The sequence below is a fragment of the Desmodus rotundus genome, chromosome 4 (genome assembly GCF_022682495.2).
Source record: "Desmodus rotundus isolate HL8 chromosome 4, HLdesRot8A.1, whole genome shotgun sequence".
Lineage (NCBI taxonomy): Eukaryota > Metazoa > Chordata > Mammalia > Chiroptera > Phyllostomidae > Desmodus > Desmodus rotundus.
In genome coordinates this window covers 156,218,002-156,242,718 of record NC_071390.1, presented here as the reverse complement: position 1 = coordinate 156,242,718, position 24,717 = coordinate 156,218,002, and the positions used below count along the sequence as shown (strand labels likewise).

The 24,717-nt window shown below is 42.4% G+C and overlaps 1 protein-coding gene across 12 annotated transcripts in view; it reads left to right on the top strand.

Moving 5' to 3' along the window:
* LIMCH1 (LIM and calponin homology domains 1) overlaps positions 1–24,717 on the top strand; it is a 312,399-nt gene that overhangs the window by 201,789 nt on the left and 85,893 nt on the right. For all 12 annotated transcript variants that reach the window (XM_045182628.3, XM_045182624.3, XM_045182625.3 and 9 more), the window contains exons 4-6: positions 13,501–13,607; positions 18,308–18,338; positions 18,728–18,838. In XM_045182628.3, coding sequence (XP_045038563.2) covers positions 13,501–13,607; positions 18,308–18,338; positions 18,728–18,838 — 249 coding nt within the window. The remainder of the gene's footprint in view (positions 1–13,500; positions 13,608–18,307; positions 18,339–18,727; positions 18,839–24,717) is intronic.

The window sequence follows — 24,717 nt, the reverse complement described above, 5'->3', positions numbered from 1 at the left end:
CTACACAGCTGATCCTCCATGGAGGGTGGAGGTTGATGGTTAGTGGTCACAGCCAGTCCTTGCAGCTGACTGGCCTGGATAAATCCCTCCCATTAACCTACTAACAGCAACCCAGGCTCAACTAGAAGAGGAGGGTGTACTCAGCCCACACACAGGGTGCACCTTGAGTACGCTGCTTGGGTGATAGAGAAGGCTGTGCCTCTGGGCCCTACATGACAACTACTACATTAGGCCATGCTACCAAGACAGGGAGTCATAGCAGCTCTACCTAATACATAGAAACAAACACAGAGAGGCTGCCAAAATGAGGAAACAAAGAAACATGGCCCAAATGAAAGAACAGATCAAAACTCTAGAAAAAGAACTAAACAAAAATGAAGATAAGTGATGTGTCAGATGCAGAATTCAAAACACTGGTTATAAGGATGCTCAAGGAGCTTGGTCAGGACCTCAACAGCATAAAAATGATCCAGTCAGAAACAAAAGATACACAAATTGAAATAAAGAACAATTTACAGGGAAACAACAATAGAGTGGATGAAGCTGAGGGTCAAATCAGTGATTTGGAACATAAGGAAGCAAAAAGCAAGAAGAAAAAAGAATCCAAAAAAGTGAGGATAGTGTAAGTAGCCTCTGGGACAACTTCAAGCATTCCAACACTCGCCTCATAGGGGTGCCAGGAGAAGAGAAAGAGCAAGAAATTGGGAATCTATTTGAAAAAATAACAAATGAAAACTTCTCTAATTTGGTGAGGGAAATAGACATGCAAATCCAGGAAGCACAGAGAGTCCCAAACAAGATGGATGCAAAGACACCCACTCTAAGACACATCATAATTAAAATGCCAAATGTTAAAGATAAAGAATGAATCTTAAAAGCAGCAAGAGAAAAGCAGTTAGTTACATACACGGAAATTCCCACAAGACTGTCAGCTGATTTCTTAAAAGAAACTTTGCAGGCTAGAAGGGATTGGCAAGAAATATTCAAAGTCATGAAAAGCAGGGACCTATGGACAAGATTGCTCTACCCAGCAAAGATATTTAGAATTGAAAGGCAGATAAATAGCTTCTAAAACAAGTAAAAAGTAAAGGAGTTCATCATCACCAAACCATTATTATATGAAATGTTAAAGGGACTTATTTAAGAAAAAGATCAAAACTATGAACAATAAAATGGAAAAAAATACAAATTTAACAACAATTGACTCTAAAAAACAAACTAAGCAAACAAGAAGAACAGAAACAGAATCATGGTTACAGAGAGTGTTTTGATGGTTGCCAGATGGGAGGGGGAGGGGGAGAATGGGTGAAGAAGTGAGGGGATTAAGAAGTACAAATTGGTAGTTACAGAATAGCCACAAGGATGTAAAGAACAGTATAGGAAATAAAGTAGCCGTGACCCATGGACATGAACAATGACATGGGGATTGCCTGAGGGAAGGGGAGGTACAGGGTGGAGGGGGGTAAAGGGGAAAAAATTGGGACAACTATAATAGCATAATCAATAAAATATAATTTTAAAAATGCCAAATTATTATAAAAGTTTCTAAATACTCATTTTCAATTCTGCATTTATCTCATCATGGACTAATACCAGACCCACAGCAATCCAGACCAGTTTGACTATCACAGCTGCGAGAAGTGCCCAAGTCATGTTCTACATGTCAAATAGAAGCGTATTGTGTAATGCGGTCTGATAGAAGATTTAAGCAGTTTTATTCTAACATAACTGAAAGCTCTGTGCCATTCAATTCCCAAAATGCAATTAGCGAATTATGCTGGAAAAGAATTTGGCAATATAACACCATAATGCTTATGTTGAGTTTTAGGGTTACTCTGCGTAACTGGGGGAATAATTCTGTAATTTTTTGGAGGCATACAGGCTTTGGAATCTATACAGTTTTTCTGATAGGCTCGAATCCCAGTTCTCCTGGGTCAATAACACATTGTGGTATTGACTTTCAAGTGGGCTTGAATGTCAAGTCTACAAGAGGAGAAGCAGCTGCTGCGTGGATGTTCGTGAGTCTGGAATCCGGAAAGAGAGAAAATCAAGATGCTGGAGCCTTTAGGTTGGACACTCTATTCCCCTGTGTGTCCTGAGGGAGGAAGAGCTCCAACCGCTGTACTGGTATGGGATCATGCTTGAAAAAGCTCTCCCAGCACAGTTAGTTAAGTCACTTTTGCTGCTTCTTTCTGTGGTTGGTCTTTTTGGCATCAGGCCTGTTAAAATCAAGAAATTGAGGTAGCATCGCAGCTGAGTGCACAGACTCTTTCAGAGGAACATCTTTAGAGGAAAACTAAACTCGTGCAGCTGTGTTTAGAATGCTAACAATGTTGCTAGTAATTCTGTGTTCTCCTCTAGAAGAACTTTGGGAGGAAAATCCACACCTGGTCCACTTTTGTGAAGGTAGCCAGCATTGCCGGTTTTGTCTGTCCTGGGCTCCCCTTCCTAGGGAATTGCCTTCTTATTCTTTTGGAATCTGTTCCATGCCCCTCACCACTGATTGAAATGATTCATGATCTTTTTTACCCCATCCCATTAGTCACTGTGGGAGGGAACCTGACCCCAGGCAGTCCGGTAAGGGTCTTTCCCTCTCCTGGGTTTTTTTTCACACTGCAAATGAAGAAGAGAATTAGCCTTCTCAGAGGTGACAACCATGGGTATGAACTGTGGGAAGTGGGGGATCCATGTGGAGGAAACCTGTGTGCAGTGAAAGCAATAAGCCAAATGCCGAGTGAGTAGACAAGAGATGAAGCAATTGTAGGTTCCAAATGCAAAGGCCCTGGTCCCAGCTTTTTCAAAGGGTCAGCTGCATCCCCACCCTCCCTGTGGCCGGGACATACTGAGCTCTGTAATCCAATATAGGCCTACTTCCATCTGGGCTTCTCTCACTTGCAGATAAGAGTCCCAACTCTTACCCTGACCCCTTCGTGTCCAAAGCACTTAGCACATTGCCTTTCATACAATGAGTATGCGATAAAAATCTTGGGAAGAGATTTGAAAAAGTTAAATCAAAGTTAATAGAGCATAGCTGCTGGCTGTTTGATCTCCACTCTAACACAGCACCACATTTTGCTCCCATTGCTGAAAAAATGTTAGCAGATTGTTTTCAAAGGCCTTCATATATCCAACTTCAAATCTTTTAAAAAATGTTATTAGATACAGAACTTGGGATGGGCGAAGCGAGCAGACTTAACTCTTGGGGGCTAATGACATCTGTCTGTTGATGGAGAAGAAGGTGAAAGCATGGCAGAGAGGTTGAACAGAGCAGAGGAGGCTTGTGCAAACCTGAGGGAGGACAGGAGAGGGCTGACCAGGATGCCCAGAAGGATCCTAAGTGGATCCGAGGGGCCCACTGAGGTGGCAGCTCATACATCTGTAGCCCCCAGAGCAGCACCATTATTTCCAGTAGCACCAGGAGCAGACCATTAGGGGTTTAGGGTGTTCAGTAGATAATGCTCCTCTCTTCCCCTCCCAGCTGGGACATAAACACAGGAATCAGATAGAGATCAAAATATCAGCTTTACTTCTCATGAAACAAATAGGACAGCTTGGGTTTAGAGCTGTAGCCAAGTGGGTTTGCTAATCCTCACTCTTGAATTAAACAAATTTATCCACCCATTCCTCTCACAGCTGGTCAACCACAGGCCTCCCCCACAGAGAGAGGCTTCTGACCACATGGCAGAGAGAGGATACATGTGTCCTACAGACAGGCTGTCTTCCATGGAGAGGAAACCCATAATGGCTGAGCTGAGCGTGCCGCGTTCCTTCTCCCAAACCAGCCTTGGGGAGTAACCGTGGGGGGCCTGGAGTGTTTTCCTCCATGTCGAAATATGAGGAGTAGGCATACCTGATTGGTTGGGTTTAGCCACCAGGCTCATTTCCAAGGCTGACTCTTCCACCTGTGCTATTTCCTTTTCCTAGTCCTTGCTCCCAAATAGAAAGACAGAAGTGGGGATGTTGAAGATGCAGGCAGTGAGCAGCTGGATAGTCCCACTAGCTTGGATGGATCATGAAGGGAATTAAGCAACAAGGGGAAAGGAGAACGGTCTGAGGGAAAAGGGCAACATCTGGAATGAGAGAGCAGGTGTCATGGGGGAGAGGTAATGACAACCCCAGAAGGAACGGGGCTAAGTCCAAATCATCGGATGCTGGAGTTCAAGGTTCCACAGGGCAGGCCTGGGAGATGATGAGGATCCTGAAAAGGCGTGCGTGAGTAAGAACCATTGGAATTGAGGTTGTCAAAGACCTGTAGGGTTGGCAACGCGCTAGAACCAGGTTGTTGAACAGGTTGCCCAGGGGGCATTTAAAGTCACCTAGAACGTTGACTACATTAAGTGGTTGGTGACCCTGGTGCCAGAGTCCTCTGTGATTGTGACAGAAATAATGAGTGAGATAGAAGGCTATTATGGTAAGGAACCGGTGGCTCAAACCTCAAATGGAATGGGGGTTGCTTATGAGTGAGGGTGAGGAAGGGGCCAGGGAGCCCTCGAACAAGCAGGGTGGCATGTTTCTCCTCAGCTGCAGCTTTCCTGAAAGAAACTGTCAGCCCACCTCCCTTTGACCTGCCGTGCCTCATCTCAAAATCTCTTCTCTGCTGAACATCCCCAACGTGTCTCTCTGTGTTTTTTCCATCATTTTTATTCTACCTGCACTGACTTCTTAGTTTCCTGCAATCTGGTTTTTACCGCCATTCCACCAAAATTCTCCCAAAAGTCAGTAATATCTTTTCAATCAGAAAGTCTATTCATTGACAACTTAAGTTATCACAATGCAGAGTATTTATTGCACCACTGTCCTATTCTAAACACTTTACATATATTTTCATACTTAACTCTGCACAGCAGCCCTGTGACATTAGGAGTATCCTCATTTTTAAAATCATTCATTTATTCTATGCATATTTATTTTTAGGTTTACTTATAATACCAGAGATGGTTCTAGACAATATGTAGGGAGGAGAGAGAGAGAGAGAGCTGTGCAGAGGCCCTGGCAGGTACCTACCAGCTTGGCTGAGGACCCACCAGGAGTTTTGCATGGCTGCAGGGAGAGAGGGCGTGGTGGAGATGGACTCAGGCAGGCAGCGGGCAGCACATCCTATGGGGCCTTTAGAAGAAAGAACTGAGGCAGAGACCAGGTAGGCAACTTGCCCAAGGTTATTCAGCCGCTCAACAGAACAGCTGGGGTCCTAGATGTGGTGCTGCGTTATTTGGCACCGGACACATGGTGCTGCCTACACAGTGCTCTCGCTTGGCTTCCCTGGCAATTTTGTCTGGTTCTCCCGTACTCATTTGCTTCTCCACAGGGACAAGGCACTCCCCATCCTCTAACGGTCCTTAGCTGCCAGTATTCCGGATGGCCCTATTTTAGTCTCTGTTGTTCTGTCTGAGCTCTCCCAGCAATACCACGCTCTCCCCTACATCTGCTGCGTGCATGTCCTGGTAAATTCTGAGCCTTCATGTTCTCTGTTAGGACCTCACTTCTGAGGTCCCTCAGATCAGAGCTCCCAATAAGCTATGGCTCTTTGAATATGCAGTGTTCCAAACTTATTTCCATTTCTCAAAAAACTCCCTTTCTTCCAGATGAGTCTCAATGGCTAAAAACCTCAGCATCACCCCAAAGCCCTTTGTTCTCATCCTCTACTCCCAAATCCAGTCAACTGCCAAGCCAACAAGGAATGCACACATCCTCTCCCTTTCCTCTGCTCTTACTGCTTCTGGGTAAATGCAGGCTTTCCACATCTCTCCCTGAGCCCTTGTAATCATCTCTTGGACAGACCCTCTCCACCTTTTGGATCTTGTTTGCTAGCACCCGACATACTCTCCTGAAATGACAGTCAGGTCTCGGGACTCCGTTCATCCTCATCCACTGGTCTGGCTTCCCTGCTGTCTAGAGAACAGTCCACATCCTTGGCAGGGCTCTCACTACCCTCCTCTAGCTAACCTCTCAGGATTTGCTTCGCCTCCCCAAGCTTTCATTCCCTCTGCAGCTGCTATGCTTCTGCCCATTTCCCACCCATAAAAGTTCTCCCTCTCCTTCAAGCAGCCACCCAGCTGCCACCCTCCGAGTTAAACCTCCCCAGAATTCCTCCTGGCAGAACCAGCCACTCTTGCCTCTTGCTTCTCAGTGAAAGGCCTGGTAACCTCATTAAGGGCTCCCGGCAAGTACAAATGCATCGCAGGTCTGGCAGTGCAGACGGTTGCTGGGCGTCGGCCAAGCTTGGCTGGAGCCCATCTGTACAGGCTGCAAGAGCAACTGTGAACACAGAGGCAGGTACCGGAAATTCCCAAATTCTACTAATTGTGGGGGAAGTTCCGGGAGATATTTTGGTAATATATTCCTTCAGTTCTGAATTTCAAAATTGCATTTCTGTGAAAGGGAGTTTGTTTGCTTCAAATGTAGGAAACCTAACAAAAACTGTGTTTAAAAAGAAGCCTTGTATTTCAAATGGAAGAGGAACATTGGAGCTAGTTACTCATTTTCTAAAAAGATCTGGGTCTTTTCTGATATACTTGCAAATCTTTCTGAGGCATCCTAATTCTTACTAAGATTTAAAGCAAATATTTATTATAGAAAATGTATCAAACTAATAAGTTCACCAGATGTAATTAATCCCAGTTTACATTTGGATATTTCCACCTAGTCTTTTCATTTATAGAAACTATATGGATGTTTTATATGTGTTGCATTTTAAATACCTGGCAGTACAGGAATCTGGATTCATTTGAAACTCAGATGAGCATTCCCTTCCCTTTCTGTGAGCTCCACACCCACTGGCAGGTTGACCTTTCCCTGTGGTCATAAAGGCAATAAAGCCAAGGAGATTGTGCAGAGAAGGGGGCTTCTCACTACCTGTCTGGTTTCCCTAGAGAACCCCTGAGGGCTGGTGCCTTCCCCAGAGCCGGAAAGCTGTGTGCTACTCTGCAGTGGATCAAGGAAAGAGAGACCCCTTTCCAGTTGGAAATGGCAGCTGCAGAAAAGGGAAGGTGGCAAGCAGGTCCTTGCTTGCCTCCTGAAGACAAGAGGGAGAAAGGCCTGGGCGAGGCAGTGATGTGTCCTGGGGGGCTGCGCTGGAATGACTTGCTGGCACTCTTCCCCTCTCATTCTTGCCCCTTCCTCCCATGGTGCTGTGTTGGGCCAAACTACAACCGAGAGAGACATGTGGCTGGCATTTCTGAATACAATTCCCCAGTGAAATGTTGGTCTGCTCAGCGGTTAGGTTCCATAATGTAATTTTTACCCTGCATCAGGGACACTTTTAGATGAAGTAGGCTTTTCTGATCTAAACTGGGAACCGCTCTGTAAAGGTTATTTCTCTGGGATATTACAAATGATGGCTTACAAGCAACCTCCTTACAAATGGACTTTTGGTACGTAGCCTGCGCCTGAGTTTGACACTGCCTGTGTGAAGGGACCAAGTGGGCAGTCAGTAACAGTGACTAAACAACAACCAACAATAACAGCAACTAGTTGGGGGTTTTTTTGGTACCATCTGCCATGTAGCTGGCAAGGGCTCTACAAACACACTGTCTCCGTGTTTCCTGAGCAGATAAACTGTTCTTCTCACCTTCCGTGGTCCTTTCTTGACCTGAGTTGACAATAATGTCATAATAATAACTTCCATATACTGAGTGTCCCAGAAGGTAGCAGACACTGGGCTGTGTTCTCAATATACATTTTCTGTGGTTCTGATGTCCCCGTCAGGCTGATGGCATCCCCCATCCTTCAGAATAGAAATTTGAGGATCAGGAAGGCGAGGAACTGTGCCCAAGGTCACATCACTCATACGTGGATGAGGCCGGGATTCCAACTAGAGTCCTTCTGACTCCAAAGCTATTGTGCCCTGTTCCTGGACGTATTTGTGGCTTCTCATTTCCATTGTCTAATTTGAAGTCAGGCATCGGTTTTATGTGTATGTTGAACAATTCCAGCTATTGGATGGATCATGAAAATTAATCTTGAAGATAAGATACTTTTTAATGAGCTCTTAGTATTTTATCTACTAGGATGTCAGCTCCACGAGGGTAAAGAATTTTGGTGGGTTTTTTTTCCCAATCTTATGAGCACCTAGAACTTAGCGCCCATTTTATTGTACATATTTAGTGAGTTCCTAAATATGCTAGGGACACTGCTGCATTCTGGGAGCAGAGACCATCCTGGGCCTTCCTTCGTCTTATCTTTGGCGTGAGAAGGGAGGAGAGCAAAGTACAAGGACTTATTCAGAGAAGAGGTCCCGTGAGGGTGGGGAACTCAGGCCTCAACACCGGGCCCCTGGGGAATGTTTCCCTACACACAGCAGGCCCACACATCAATGAAGTGGGAAACCACAGGGCCAAGACCAGGGAGGAATGAGTGCGTGGTGGGGGTTACATGAACAGCGGTGTAAATCCATAGATTCCCATTAGCCCAGCACAGAATGGGCTCTGTTAGGAGCTTTACGTTACGCATCTGTGTTGGACGGAGCCTCATGTGACAGTACTTTCCAGTTAGCCAGAAATGGTAACTTCCCCTCAGTAGTCCTTCGACATTTACCTCAGTGACGTGGCAGTCGTAGTCTCTGAGGTGAGGGAGCTTTTTCCTTGAATATTATGAAGCTAGTTTTGCCAATGAAGTCATCACCCCATGTAGTTGAATACATTTCCACAAATTTAAAAACTCTTTTTTTCAAAAATTTTTTTTGAAAACTTTCAAATGTACAGAAAAGTCAAAAGAATGGCTGGGTGAAGGCACCATCATTTCCCTGCGACAGGGCCTGTGGCCTACGGCTCTGGGCCCGATGCGGCCCAGTGCCTGCTTCTGTAAATAAGGGCGTGGCGGTGCGGACACTCCCATTTATTATGTGGTCGCTGTCTGGCTGCAAAACAGAGGCAAGTCATCTTGACAGAGGCCGCACCGGCCCGCAAAGCCGTATTGACCCTGTGGCCCTTAACAGAAGTTTGTCAGCCCCTGAGCTAGATCCACCAATTGTTGACATTTTGCTATATTTGCTGGATCTCTTCCTTTGTGACAGGTCGACACATTCATTTTCTGTCTATGTCTTCCTCTCTCTCTCTCATATGCATGCACAAAGTCACATTTTTGCCCCTGAAGCATTTGAAATTATGTTATAGACATTGTGATAACTCACCCCTAATAACTCACATATTTGCTTAAAAATAAAGGCACTCTTTCATATAACCACAATCTCATCATCATCATGCCTAAGAAAATGAACATTCATTCAGTAATGCCATCCAACATGTTACAGTAACTGGAAAAGCACATGCTAGATGTTATATTTAAATATTTACATGTTACATTTAAATATGCACTATTTAAAACTGGACAATTTTAATATTTAATTTGGACTTTTATAGCCTTGTTTACTTTTCCTTTTTGCATCAAGGACCCAGTCCAACCAAGTGCGGACCCCGTTTGGTCATCCCCTCTCTCTAATCTCCAGTTTTGCTTTTTCATGGATTTGACTTTTTTGAAGAGTCTTAAAGAACTTCTTTTGAAGCCCTACAAAATCACAACACGTTTGTAATACTGCATTAGTAAGAGCTAACTGTAGTGCTCCTTGTCGTAAATCAGTGTCTTCCACTTCTCCCTTGGAATTGCGATGCTGTTGTCCTGCTTGGCTTCTGAAGCTGAAACACTACTATGTGAGTTTTGCTTGGAATTATAAATGTGGAAAAATCTCAGTGCGAAGAGCAAGGCAGATGGGAATTTGCAAGTTGCATTTTATGTAATTAAAGGCACAGTCCTTCCTGCCCGCTCTGGTGGCTGCCCCTGTTAGCTCTTGGCTGGAGGGTTCTTCCTTCTGGCTTTTCTCCTGACTGGGGTCTGGCTCCCCTCCAGCATCATTAGGTTGCATCAAGGAGCTGGAAGGAGACCTGTAGTTAGTTAAATCTCCCAGCCCAAATTGTTCAGCCTGGCTGGTAACACAGCGCTTTTGTGTTTGCAGTCTGCGTGCTGAACACAGCCCAGAGCTCAGACACGCATCTGGGCTTCTGGGCATCTGGGTGTGCATACAAAAGCGCACCCAGCCTCCTTGTCCTTCTTGAGAATCTGAGGTGCCCCAGTCATGTGCTTCTTAGGGGACTAGATGGTAGTTCCAGGTCTGGTCCTCTCATTGTGGTCCCAAATGATTCCTAGAGAGTACCAGGACACAGCCTTTGTTTTCCTCTGGGCAGGAAGCCCTCAGAGCTCACAAGCCAACCAGCAATATAGTTGCATGCCCTGGAAAAACTTACCTGAACATCTATAAATCTCTGGAGATGGGAGGGAACATAGAGAAACTCCAAGGAGAAACTTGATCATTTTAAAACGTGCAAAGTAATTGAAGGAGAGGTGGCCAGGGAGTGGATGACTTCAGACGATGACCAGCTCATTGTCGGTCTACAAGAGGCCTTGCGAGTGACACAGGTCTTGTGAATGATGGCACATCTCGCCTGCTGAAAAAGTCCAGGGACGCAGGAAAGAGCGCATTCCGAGAAGGGCTGAGGGGGGGACAGTGAGATTGTAGTATCTCATTGGTGTCCCTGTCTCCTATCTTGTTCCTCTTAAGTCCTTCCTCCACCCTGTCTACCACCCCAGAGGCCTGCCCGCAGTCTTCTTCTGCTGCGGATCTAGGCATTCATTTCCAGATCACAGTCCCTCTGTGACTTGCATAGCCTGCCTTCCATGGCCTCCTAGGCCCTCTGCAAGCAGCCCCCAACTCCACAGCATCATCTTCCTTTGGTGCTGACCTCAGATTTGATGCTCGAGCTGCTCATCTAGGCCACGTTGTTTTGCATCCTCATCCTTTGCTGGCTATGTGACCTTGGACAAGGTGCTTCATTGGTCTGTGCCTCAGACTGCTCATGCGTAAATGAGGATGAAAGTAGTACCTACATCACTAGGGTGTGCAGGGGTTAAATGAGTTAGTAGATGTAGAGCTCTTGGAAGAATGCTTAGCATATAAAAAAAGGCTAAATAAATGTTAAATGTTAGCAGTTTATTCCTATTGTTCGTGTGGTTTTGAGCCTAGGTGTTTTTTTTTTTTAATTCCTGAATAGAAAATTACTATAAACGTCACACTGTTTAAATCAACACCCATTTATTATCTTACTTTCTGTATTCAGAGGAACGGACTGGGCTGAAATCATGGTATGGGCGGGGGCTGAGGTCCTATTTGAGCTTTGTCCAAACCTCTTCCAAGCTCATGAGGTTGTTGACAGAATGCATCTCGTACAGCTTTAGAACTCACGGCCGCCCAGAACTCTGACTTTCCCTTGTTTAAAAGCTCCCCTGGTTAGGTCAGGCCCAATCTGGTCATCTTTCTTTTGATTGACTGCAAGCCAACTGGTTAGTAACATGATCACAGAGGGATATTCCCTCACGTTCATGGTTCTGCTGGCACTCAAGGGGAGGGGTTATACAGGGTGTATACAGCGGGGGGTGGGATTCTTGGGGGTTGTCTTGGAATCCTGCCCACACACTGGATAGTTGAGAAGAACTCTGCTGTTCGCTTTGTTGAGTTGCTCTCGGGGGAATACATGATTCTGTAACCACCACCATCATTTCAGATTTTTGTAGCATCTTTTTAGAGTATTCAGATGGATTCACATTGATGTGGCTTCTGGAGCCAACTTTTATCATTCCTCTCCTATAATTTCACTAACCGATAGGGTCAGCTAGCTTGTCAGAAGTCTTTTAAGAAGAGGACAGAGACTTGTAACTGCTGAACTGTTACCGAATGGACCTGTGGGGGAGCACAGATACTGTTAGCAAAACAAGTCCCCCCTCCACCAGGGTCTTTCTGTTCTAGGTGCATCTTTGCCTGCTGCTGATGTGAACTGTGGCTCTCAATGCCAGAGTTTGGTAAAAGGAAAGGAACTATTTATTCAGAAGTTATACAGGTTTAGAGTAATGGCAGAATGTCACTGTTAAAATCCCAAAGTCCCTTTAAAACACCCACAAACACACACACACAGCCCTGCCTTCCCCCCTTTGCTCAACGAGGCCAGTCAAAGGTACCATATCTCAGGAAAAAGAAATAGAGATCCATAGCTCAGCTAGACTCCCAGTTCCTCCCACTAATTCATGCTCAGCTGGGCAGGTCTCCCACAGTCCCCAGAACCATCAGCTGTGTCGCCAGGATCTCTAGTTCTGAATCCAAAACCACACAGTAACTCCTCATGGCCCACCAATGAGATTCCTTTCGCCCCTTCCCTTCCCCATGGTCTCGTATTGTCCTTCCATTGTCTCCCAGAATCTCTGTCCCACATGGTGGCCCACCCTTTGTTTAAATCCCAGTCTGGAACCTCTTCTGTAACCCCATTTCTGACTCCTCCCACAGTCAGCTACACCTGCCAGCACTCCCATACTTTCAGCCTTTCTTGGCTGCCATAGGTAGTCGGGGCAGGTGTGGCCCCGTGGCATGGAGGGAACCATCTCCAAGCTATCACGCAGGTGCTGTAACCAGGGGGAGCTGCCTCCTAGTTACATCAAGGGTCAAAGTTTTGCATGCTTTCTGGCTCCATTCAGGCTGGAAGATCAGTCTGCTGTTATTGATATGCAAAATAACCATTTTTGCATATCAGGTATGAAGCTGCCCTGCAAAATAACTCTCGATGGCCCTGTTTCATGTCTCTCTTCCCCCAGCCAGGCCTATTATCCTATATTCCCGGATGCCTCAAGTTCTGGACCCCATTACAGATCCCCCCTTTGCGGGGCCCTGGGGCCTCCCAGCCTACACTCCGTTATAGAACCTGCTGCTAACACCCTGGAGTTCCAACAGGATGACCACAGTTGCAGTCCCTTCCAGAGCCATTTGTTTACTTTTAATGACTTCCAACAGAGGAAGACCAGAACCCTCCCTAACTGTCCACTGCGCCTGCTCCTCTGCCGGTTCGAAGTACTTTTATGCCTGCTGGAGGAAGTTTGCACTGTGAGGAGGGTCTTATGCATTATTTTCAAAAGCTTTCCTCATCCCTCTTTCCCTTCCCAATTAAGTCTAGATTTTTCCCATTTAATTCAGTTTATTATCCACAAAAAGGTGCTATCAGTGAAAACCCACTGATAATGAATGCATTTTAGATGATTGATTAAAAAAAACCTTATTGAAGATGAACACTCAGCTAGTAAAACCAATGTTTTATATAAATTTTGAACCAGATTCTAAGACAAAAGTTTACAATAGGGAATATCTGGGTTGGGAATATCATTCCCGCCAAAGATGCTGAGGTCTGCTTTCCAATGATATTTTACTTGCAATTTTACAACAATGTGTTACGGTAAAGGAAAAATGAATGTGGCGTGGCTGTGGGTTTAGAAATTTGAAGAGTCTCTTTCCTCCAGCATAGCCTAACAAAGTACGTCTTTTTTTTTTATTTGACACACCATGGTTTAGACCTGACTCTTGCTGCCTTACCGACTGATATCCCTCTGGTGATTTGGACTATTAAAGAGAAGGGGCTGGTGGTTCATAAAGATAATATAAATAATACAGACCTGGATTTCTTTTCTTCCTTCCAGGACAATCTCATCTTATTCTTGAGAGGTTGTAAAGAGCTCGGCCTTAAAGAATCTCAACTTTTTGACCCTAGTGACCTACAAGATACATCCAACAGAGCAACGGTCAAGTAAGTGGTGCACGATTTATGTCTAAGGGAAGCCCATTTATGGTTTGATTTGCAGTTTTGTGATGATGTTTTAAGGTTTAAGAGACAGACAGTTGGGCATGCCTAATAAAATAAAAATGTGAAGGTAAAAAATCAAGCTTTCAAACCAAGACACACTGACCTCCCCTCTGTGTATAGCTTTCATTCTGCTCAAATAGAAGCTTTTGAAATGCAAAACATCACTCCTATAGAGATTGGAGGTTGAAGAGAAGGAGAAAAATGTTAGGTGAAACTTCAAGGAGGGAGAAGCCAGAGAGAAATACGCACAGAATCTGTGTGTGTTGGACAAAAAGCTTTGACTGGCTCCATTTGGAGCGTTTCAATAGGCTCTTGGAAGACTGCAAACTTGGTAAACAGATCTGAACTCTGTTTATTATGCAAAGAGAGCAATAGATTATGGAGAAATCTCTTCTTCATTTACATTTGTAACTGTTTTCTCCTGTGTGTCAGTGATCAAGTTCTTTGAAGATGGATCATTGGCCAGTTGGCTGTTGTTGACTGTATCTACTCAATGAGCCATGTCTGGGGCCAAAGAACTCTAGGGAAAGAATGTCAGAGTAGGAGAAAAGGCCTTGTGCTTCTCTGTGAAGAAGTAGATCATAACTGGAGTAATGAGAAAAAAGTCCTTATGAGACGGTAGACATCGTTTTCCTGTAGTTTAGAAGTCCTTTGGACTCTACAGGTTTCATATAAAACATGTTCACTTTAGTCAAATAATGTTTGGCACGAATATACCTTAATAATAAGCTTAATTACATGGACAGGGTCTGCAGATTGGCTATACGTCTTTTGATTAATTTCAGATTATTTTATCATAGAAAAACAGAAAAGGGAAAGAAGCCAAAAACCGGAGCTGTTAATTTTATATTATTTGACAATACTGATTTTTTTAAATGGTGAAGGAAAATGGAAACTACTGAGTGAAATTAAGTTAGGAGTTTATATTGGATTTTATGATTTGTGACTGGAAATGAGAGAGCCAGCCATGATTGATTATGTAAAATTACTTCTCTGTTGTTAATGTGCCTTTCTTTAATATTTCTCATGGAAAAATGTTGGTTCAGGGCAAAAATAACAGAGTAAAAATTATGATATTTGAATATGGAAACCACCACAAACCTCATTTTAGTCATCACATGCTCCATTTATTATTGTACCCAGCCTCCATAAATTCTGTTTATTTTAGGAAATTGTTTCAGGTTCTGCCTCATCTCACACTTGTAGTTTCACCTGGTGGCAAGTGACCAGAAACAATAGTAACTAGTAACTATGCAACATCATAATAATTAGTCATACAGACATGGCTTGGAAGGTGGGAGAAAATTCACTTTGACATATTTATTTGCTTTTTAGAGCTACTTTAAATCAGTATGTTACCAAGCCAGGAGAACTCTGAGATTGGTTTTAGACATTCAGAACTCTTAGTACCTTTCCTGCTTATTTACAAAAAGCTGGGTATCAGGAATTTGGGGGTCTAGCCTTCCATCTGTATCTTTCTAGGTCTGTCATCCAAAGAGAAGCTAAAATTTGCTCAGTGCAGATCTGAGAAGATGATTCTCAACCAATTTCTGAGAAATGAGACTTTAATTCAAAGGCACAGAAAGCAACCTAAAGGGGAAAAAGTCATGTAGACCAGTGGCACAGAGACATAGTCACTTCTCAGTTACTGTCCCAGCTTCCCCTCCTCCTATTGTTTCCTGTCCTTTTTCTTTCTCTTTCTGTCTTTTTCTCCTCTCCTCCTCTTCCCTGTGCTCCCCTTCCCTTCTTTATCTTGTTTTTCTATCTTCCTTTTTGCATTTCTTCTCCTCATTTTCTTCCCTTTTTAATTTTTCCTTCACTTGAGCAATAATACTCTCTTTGGGCAATACTTTTCCATCATATTTCCCTGTGACACTATCATTTTTCATTCAACAAATATTTGTTGAGCAGCTACTCTATGTCAGACACTTTCCAGGCCCCAGAGAACCAGAGTGGTCAAGATAGCCAATGTCTCCTGTTCACGTGGAATTCACACCCCGTGTCAACCAATAAGGAATAACTACTTAAATACAAAAGAAATTGTAGGAAGTGGTAAGTGCTGAGAAGTAAATAGAGATGATGTGAAAGATAGTGACTATCATACTAATGGATATATCAAATCATCATGTTGTAAACCTTAAACTTATACAATGTTATATGTTGATTATATCTCAATAAAACTGAACAAAAAGAAGATAGTAACCAGTCCAGAGGTGGTCAAGAGTAGCCTCTCTGAAGAGGCGGCATTTCATCTGAGGGCTGAGACATGAATGGGAAGCAAGAGCCAGCCATGCAGAGATCTGTAAGGCATGGAGTGCAGAGGAAGAGCATGTAGAAAATCTGGGGAAGAGAAACCAACATGATATTTAAAACGAAAAGTAGCCAGTGTGGTAGAAGGGCAATGAACAGGGACGAATGTGGTGGGAAGGGCAGTCCACAAGCATGGGAGGATGTCAAACTTGGAATAATTAAGGAGAAAAATTTTTATTTCACTGTAGGAATATTTAGAACATAAATAATTTTATAATAAAATTATGCCATAAATTTATTACAGTACTTAGAAAATTGCTTCTGGTTTTAGTGAGAATGGGGCACAGATGAGCGTTCTGCTTACAACATTTCTGTAAATGGTGCTGGTTAATTTGGCACTGTACGTGAGACATTTGGACCATATCTACGTTTTACAGCTTTCGTAGATCAAAGTAGAACTGCTGTATGTCTCTGCTTTTTCCTCTGAGAGTTGAGCAGAACACTAGTAGAGCTGGAGAACACCCCCCTGACACCAATTAATACCATAAGCAATACGTTATAGGGGTAGATGTCATAGAAAAATTTTTGATGCTTTTCTGAAATTGTTTTTTAAAAAACACTCATTAGTTTAGCTTCCATTGGAAGTAATTTTTCTTACATTTTTTTGAGCAGTAACTTGAGCAGACTAAAAAGAAAAAAAAAGGAAAAGCCTGCAAATGATTACCGCATGTGTAATTGAGTGGGCTCCACCTGTAATGGATGCCAGACAACCTCGAAGGGGCAAAAAAGCACAGTCAGAGGGCACGCGGCAAGTATCCTTCCAGGGATCGAAACCATCGGATGAAAATGAGCCCAGGCTTTGCATTGCTCCTGTGTGTTGCTCTGAAAAATTTGGAAGCATGTTCACATAATTGATTGCTGTATGGAAGTCATTCAGTGGATATTTTGTGAGCTCCTACTATGTGCCAAACATGATATTTTTAGAACTGGGTCATAGTTTTAATCAATGAACTTTTATTGTCAGTGCAGAGAAAGTTTTGCGTGCCCTGTTCTTAACTTGTCTTTTATAAAAATGTTGAATCTTTTATAGATTTTTTGTTTTTATCTGTTTTTGTTACATTTTAAAAAATCCCAGCAAATACGACATATCATTCATGATGTAATGGCATATCATTTTTTCTGTTAAAAGGAGGGAACATGAAAATATTCCCTTACTGTAATCCGAATTGGACCAATGGGTTTATCTTAGTATGTACTCCACTGTTTTCTATTTCTTCAAACTTGAATTGACTTAAAATTGTGCACCTATTCATTGATATGCACTTTGGGTCAGAATATGCAGCAAGGAAGTAGCTGGAGTCTAAACACTTGAAGGAATCTTGACCGGATCATACAGTAGTTTGCCTTCTCCCTCCTGTCTCCCCACCCGAAGTTACTGTGAAAAAACACACACACAATATCCTAGTATCTACTTGTTGACATGTTAAAGGAACTTTGCAATAATTTTGGAGAAATTTTTATATTTCACTGTATGAATATTTAGAAAGTACCACCAACTAACTTATTTGTTTATAGTTTGAGAATAAATATTTATGTATATTTAAGAATACACGTGTGTATATTTCAACATAATACACATATTTTCTTGCTTGTAGCTAATTCCAAACACAAATTTATGTCCATAGCAGAAAAAGACAAATATTTGTCCTTATACATATCTTTCACATATCTTTTCAAGTCTATTTAATTAAGGTTTTAGAACTTTGTTTAAAAAAAGGTTCATGGTTCATTTCCCCATCAGGGCACATGCCCAGGTTGCAGGTTTGGTCCCAGGTCTGCGGGGGGGGGGGGGGGGGGGGGGGTGAGAAGGTAACCAATCAGTGTTTCTCTTACATTGAAGTCTCCCTCTGTCTCTCTCATTCTCTCTCTCTCTCTCTCTCTCTCTCTCTTTCTCTCTGTCTCCCTTCCTCTCTCTCTAAAGTAATGAAAACAATGTCCTCGGATGAGGATATATAGTACTTGTATGAAAAATATTTGTGCAATCAGATTTTCATTTGACAGTGGTTTATAATTAAGGCAAAATTTTACTTTAACAGTTAAGCTTTGAGAATACAAATATAAACAGTCTTAGTTTTAAATGGAATTATTCATTTTCCAGATGTTACAAAGCACTCAACTTTTCACAGTGCACGATGGACCTTTAAGCCCACTTTGCGTTGTCTCAATCATGTTACTTAGAACCTAAAATAACAATCATAAGACTTAAAAACATTATATTTTCCTGGTTTCATTATACTAGTTAACCTCAACTACCTCCTAGAAGTGTTTAAGGGAAGAGCAGAGTGAAGAAACTGCTGTTCTGATCATATTTTCTTTTCCTTTTCTTTAATTAGGAGCATTGATTATAGTAGGAAGCTGAAAAATGTAAGTGTTTTTAACTTAATTTCCAAACTTATTCCTTCTGACTTTGATGGTTCAAGTGTAATATTTAGTCCATACATTCAGTGCCTCTTGTATATCTTGCTAGAAAGAATGCTAGAAAGCTAGTATGTGTGTCTCTGAGAGAATAATTAATGACTGTAATAGAAATAAAAATGGTAGATTGGGGGGGGGTCTCTTTAGTTAAATAAGTTCTCAATCCAGAAATAAACAAACAAAAGCCTGTGCCCTGTTGTTGATCTAGTTTCTTAAATGCAAAGTGATTTCTCAGCACCTTCCTGCTTCCCTGTCAGTGGAACATTATTGATTCCTTAGTTTAAAAGTAATTCTTGAGGGCAAATTCTCCCACTCTTGTGCGTGGTTTTATTTCACAGGTATTGGTTACCATTTACTGGCTGGGAAAGGCAGCGAACAGCTGTGCGTCCTATAGTGGAACGACGCTGAACTTGAAGGAGTTCGAAGGCTTGCTGGCTCAGATGAGAAAGGTAACTTGGCTTTTCTTTTTTAACTCATGAGGTTTAGACAAGGTGGGAAAGCAACCCATTGGCTTGTTTTTAAGGTCATTCCAGTTCTGTGTGGTGGAACCATCCGGCCAAACACGCCACGCACTTAAGGAAACGACCACTTGCCTTACCAATGACATCACGGCCGCGTGCTTTCCACCCTTACCTGAACTTTTATACCCTTCAGAGAATGGGACATCTGAGCTCATCCAACTGTAATTCCAAAAGAGCAAATTCAATCCATCAGTATATGGCTTTGTGTGCCAAAGAGCTCAGTGCTTGTTTTCTTGGGGGAATGATGCCTGGATTAAACAATACAGCATTATACAAAAATGAAGACTTGTTTTGCACTTTTGTCCTAAAGGTCATTTTGCTTACCCGTCAGGGCCTTGGTGTGGGTGAGGTAACGTCAGCCAACTTCTTGCCTGGGCATCCGCCCTGGACAGGCTCTGACAATTAGACACATTCTCTTTTAAGATGTGCCTTTCATGGCCATTGCATTTGAATGAGCTGGACATTTTGAAAAAATTTTTTTACAATACTTAAAGTTTTGCTTATTTGGTTATGGGAAAGACCTACGGTAGGGGGTTGTCAAGGAAACAGTGGCACGTTTTATGTGTGCCTCTCTGTGTGTTCCCTTTTAAGGTTCAGAAGTATAGGTTAACTCATTCAAAGTACTAGGATATAGTGTTACTCGAGAGAAGCCCCACCCAACCAGCCTCGGTGAATAGGTAAGGCTCACTTGCAATCGAGAGCATTCCTGGGTTTTGGACAAGGCCCACATTGTGGTGAAATCAATTAAGACCTTGCTCTTCTTTTTTCTCAAACACACAAACTAAATGTACTAATGAGACCTCACTGAGAGACATTCCTTGCTTTAAAATTTTTCTTTTAGTACTGAAAGCAAGAATTTGCTCCAACTTTCTAATAATTTAGGATTTTTTCCCTTGAATTCAAGCTAATAACCCTCACTGTTCTTCTCATTTGCCTTGAGCTAGTCTGGCTCACATTTTTATAAATGGACAAAGCTTTCATATTGGTTGTAATACATGTAAACAAAGTTTTAAACCTAAATTCTTTTTTAAAAAAAATAACACAAAGGTACCCACTCCATTAAGCACAACACATCATCTCTTAGTATCTCTTAAGTATTATTTATCCTTTAATTTTTCATCTAATTGTGTTGTCAGAGAAAGTACGAATCCGGTACAGGCCCAGTCTTGGTTTGTGAAATCTAAACTTTTTGTATATATTAAATTTTGGACTTGAATAATGCTTTATGGGTCATCTCTTTTAAACCGCATATTTAAAAGCTCTGCCTCACACTTCCTCTGAGGGATGCTCCTGGAACCTGATTGATTCTTGTTATTGGCATTTCTTACCACTAGTCCAGCCCCTCTACAATCTGAACAGTTAGTGGTTTCTTCAACTTTCCTAGCTTTGCTTTCTATTGAGACAATTAGTTATTTCAGCTGCCTTGAAATGGCCTGTTATTGTGAACAGCTGTTGCCCTGTTTAATGACTATAGATAATGTCACAGGACGGGGGCCAGCTGTGGAAGTCCCATATTTCTATATAAGGTAGAGCGTAACTGACCTGAACTTCACAGGTCTATCCAATACCTGGAAATAGTAGTTAATCTGGAATACATATCATTTCATGTTCTCAATTTGGATTGGGTTCAACTGGGAAATGCAGAGAAGTCTAGCAGTGGCTTCCATAAGACAGAATTTTATTTCAAAGCCACAGATTGTACATGAGGTCTGGACGTGAGCGGTCCAGGGCCGAGCTGGGCTGGTGATCATTGAGGACCAGCCTCCTTCCGTCTGTTCGCTGTCACAGTCAACCCACAGCTCCTCACCTGCTGCTTCAAGAAGACTGTGAGCTTTGGCCCCCATGTCCATACCTGAGTCAGGAGGAAGGTGGGAGGAGAAGAAGGGCCTACGTCCTCCCTTTGAACACACTTTGGGGAAGCCATACACTACGCCTCTGCTCACACTCTGTTGACCCGATAAACTTGGTGACACATCCATAGCTAGCTGTAAGAAAAGACCTGGGAAAAGTAGATTTTATCTCAGCTAAAAACTGTGGGTATTTTCCCTGGCAAAGGAATAGTGAACAGATGTGGAGGGACCACCATCATCTCTTCTGCACATATATAGGCTGAAGTAAATTTGAAATTAAAATTTTTTCTTTCACAAAAGAGACTAGCCAGAAATTTTTTATGTTCATTTTTCTATTGGGAGAAATGTGCATAAAGATAATTGACTATGGTGCAACTCGTTAAGTTCTGTAATACAAGTAGAACATGTAGAATCCTTGCCATAAGTGTCTGGCACATAGTAGGTACTCATAGTAGGTTGCTATTGCTATATCCAAAAAAGGTCTCTGAAGGCATAGTGACAGCGGCCTTTCATTGAGCCTGGGTATGTCAGCAGAAGTCTTCCAAAGGGGGGAACACCTACACCGAACAAAGGGAAATTAATATGAGAATAGAGATGGAAGGGAGACCCAGGGGGACAAGATGGCCTTTGGGATCTCAGAGACTGAAATTAGAAAGTCAACAGTCTAAGTTGTTCTTCTCTCTGCCTTTCCCTCATCTCTTCCTATCTCTCTTTGAATTCATTCTCTCCTCCAAGAGGCAAACGTTCCCTCACATCAGGGAACATAGCCAGCAGCATCCCCAGGATTTCCTGCTTCTAGCTACTTGCCCAGAAAGGCAGGGGGTTCTTTCCCCTAGTCCCAGCTATAAAATTCCTAGGGGTGTACTCTGACCCAGTGTGGGTCCTTTTTCTGAACTAGCCACTGTGACCAGGGGCAAGGGGTACCACGATTGGCCTACACCACTACCGTTTCGGGAAGTGGGGATTGTTAACCAGACCAACGGGATAAAGAGAGGGAGTGTGATAGAGAAGCCCAGACCCCAGCCCAACATAGCAACCACCATCGACTTCTCTTCCTTTAACCTGCCCTATTTTTCAGTGATATTTACCACCCGGATTTGTATTCATATATCTTTTTGGCTGTTTGTATTTTGTCTTCCTAACTAGAACATACGGTCCATGAGGATGAGGTGTTTGTCAGTTTTATAGAACGTTGTGTTCCCAGCACTAGGACAGTGCCTGGCACATACTTGGTGCTCAGGAAGTATCCATGGAACATGCAGCTTCCCCATCCAGAGTGTGGTGGGTGGAGATGGGTCATCAGGCTGGAAAAGTAGACCTGGAAACCTTACAGAATAGTATTGAGACACCTTATAAATCACAAAGGAAGCAGAAAATGTTGGGTGGTAAAGCAGAAGCATCTGGAGTTTCTCAGATACCAAAAACCATCCACCAACACTCGCTAGTTCTCATTATCTCTGACAAAAGGGAATGAGAAGAGAACAGATAAGTGAAATCATTCAAAAATGTCATGGAAGCTGGTTGTTCTCACCCCATTCATTTACACACTTTTACTGGGGCAACTAGCAATTAGCACAGCGGACAGATTGGATTCTTCTTTATTGAATTGGTTGGGGTGACATTGGTTAATATAATTATATAGGCTTCAGGTATACAATTCTATACTACATCATCTGTATATTACATTGTGTGTTCACCTACCGAAGTCAGTCCTCCTTCCATCACCATTCATCCCCTCTTTACTTTCTTCTACCTGCCCCCCTGCCCCCTTTCCCTCTTGTAATCACTATACTGTTGTCTGTGTCTGAGTTTTTTTTCTTTGATTAATCCCTCTACCTTTTTCACCCAGCCCCCAACCCCCTTCCCCTCTGACAGCTGTCAACCTGTTCTCTTATATCTATGAATCTATTTCTATTTTTTCATTAGATTTCACATATAAGTGAAATCATAGGGTACTTGTCTTTCTCTGACTGGCTTATTTTACCTAGCATCATAATCTCCTGATTCCATCCATGCTGTTGAAAAAGGTAAGATTTCCTTCTTTTTTACAACCAAGTAGTGTTCCATTGTGTAAATGTGCCACAGCTTCTTTTATCCACTCATCTACTGATGGACACTTGGGCTGCTTCCAAATCTTGCCTATTATAAATAATGCTGCAATGAACATAGGGGTGCATATAATCTTTTGAATTAGTGTTTTGGGGTTTTTTTTTTGATAAATTCCCAAAAGTGGAATTGCTGGGTCATAAGGCAGTTCCATTTTTGGTTTTTTGAGGAAATTCCATACTGCTTTCCACTGTATCTGCACCAATCTGCATTCCCACCAACAGTGCATTGGGATTCTCTTTTTCCCACGTCCTTGACAGTGCTTGTTGTTTGTGGATTTATTGATGATGGCCATTCTGACAGGTGGGTAGTGATATCTCATTGTGGTTTTAATTTGCAATTCTTTGATGATTAGTGATGTTGAACATCTTTTCATGTGTCTCTTGGCCATCTGTATGTCCTTTTTGGAGAAGTGCCTATTTAGGTTCTTTGCATTTCTTAATTGGATTGTTTGGGGGGGGTTTTGGTGTTGAGTTTTATAAGTTTTTTATAAATTTTGGATATCAAGACCTTATCAGATATATCGGCAAATACGTTTTCCCATTCAGTGGGTTGTCTTTCATTTTGTTGATGGTTTTCTTTGCTGTGCAAAAACTTCTGAGAAAGAATGAAGTTGGAGAAATCATGCTACCTGATATCAAACTAGACTACAAGGTCATTGTAATTAAAACAGCATGGTACCAGCATAAAAACAGACATAGAGATCAATGATACAGAATAGAGAGCCCAGAAATAAACCCATGCCTCTGCAGTCAATTAATATTTGACAAAGGAGGCAAAAACATACAATAGGGTAAAAATAGTCTATTCAATAAATGGTGTTGGGAAAATTGGACAGCTGTGTGCAAAAAAAAATGAAACTAGACCACCTTCTTACACCATAAACAAGAATAAACTCAAAATGGATTGAAGACTTAAATGTGAGACTCAAATCCCATAAATACCCTAGAAGAAAACATAAGCAGTAAAATCTCGGACATTTCTCGTAGCAGTACTTTTTTCTGATATATCACCTCCGGCAAGGGAAACAAAAGAAAAAATAAACAAATGGGACTTACATCAGATTGGAGTCGTATCTTCTTCCCTGGACTTCTCTCTGTAGAAGGCAGAATGCTGGTGGGCTTCTAGGTGAAAACACAAATGACATAACTGGACCCAGATAAGGAAGAATTTAAACTATACTACCTTCGTGTTGCTTTGTATCTTCTGCTGTCTCTGTAAAGCTTAACTCTGGGTCACTGGATAGAATTCAGTCTGATTGTCCATCTGGCTGTGTCTACCTCTTTATTTCTGGTGGAAGAACCAGCTTCTTGCTTCACCCTGAAGTTCCATAGGACGAGCTTGGTCAAGGATGGCCATGGTGGCCTGTTTTTCACTTTTCAAACTGGCCACACCATTCAGCCTTCAGCTCTCACTTCATCCAAGGTTTTATTCTTGGCTTGTTACACAGTCACGAACAGAATGGCCTTTCTGTTTTTCTTTCCCATAACTAACTGTGAGAAAGAGCTGAAGTTCCAAGAACGATGTTGACATTTTCTTCCTCTCTCTTCTCCTATGGTCTGTAGAGTAGGAATGGGGGAAACATTTGGGCCTTTGGGAGAGCCTTTTTGATATTATTTTCTTCAAGATCCATCTTTGTGCTGCTACCCCAAGCAGTTTGTAAAATTTTGTCATTTCTGGATGAAACTAGTGGCTCAGCTACCTGAGCATCTGCCCTCCCTATTGGGAAATTGTACCAAAGCATCTAGATATAGGATATAAATGAAGATGAAGACCAAAGAGTCTCAATGTATGTATAACTACATGGTTGTATTTTTAACTACATTTATAAATTTTGTGCAATTTATATAT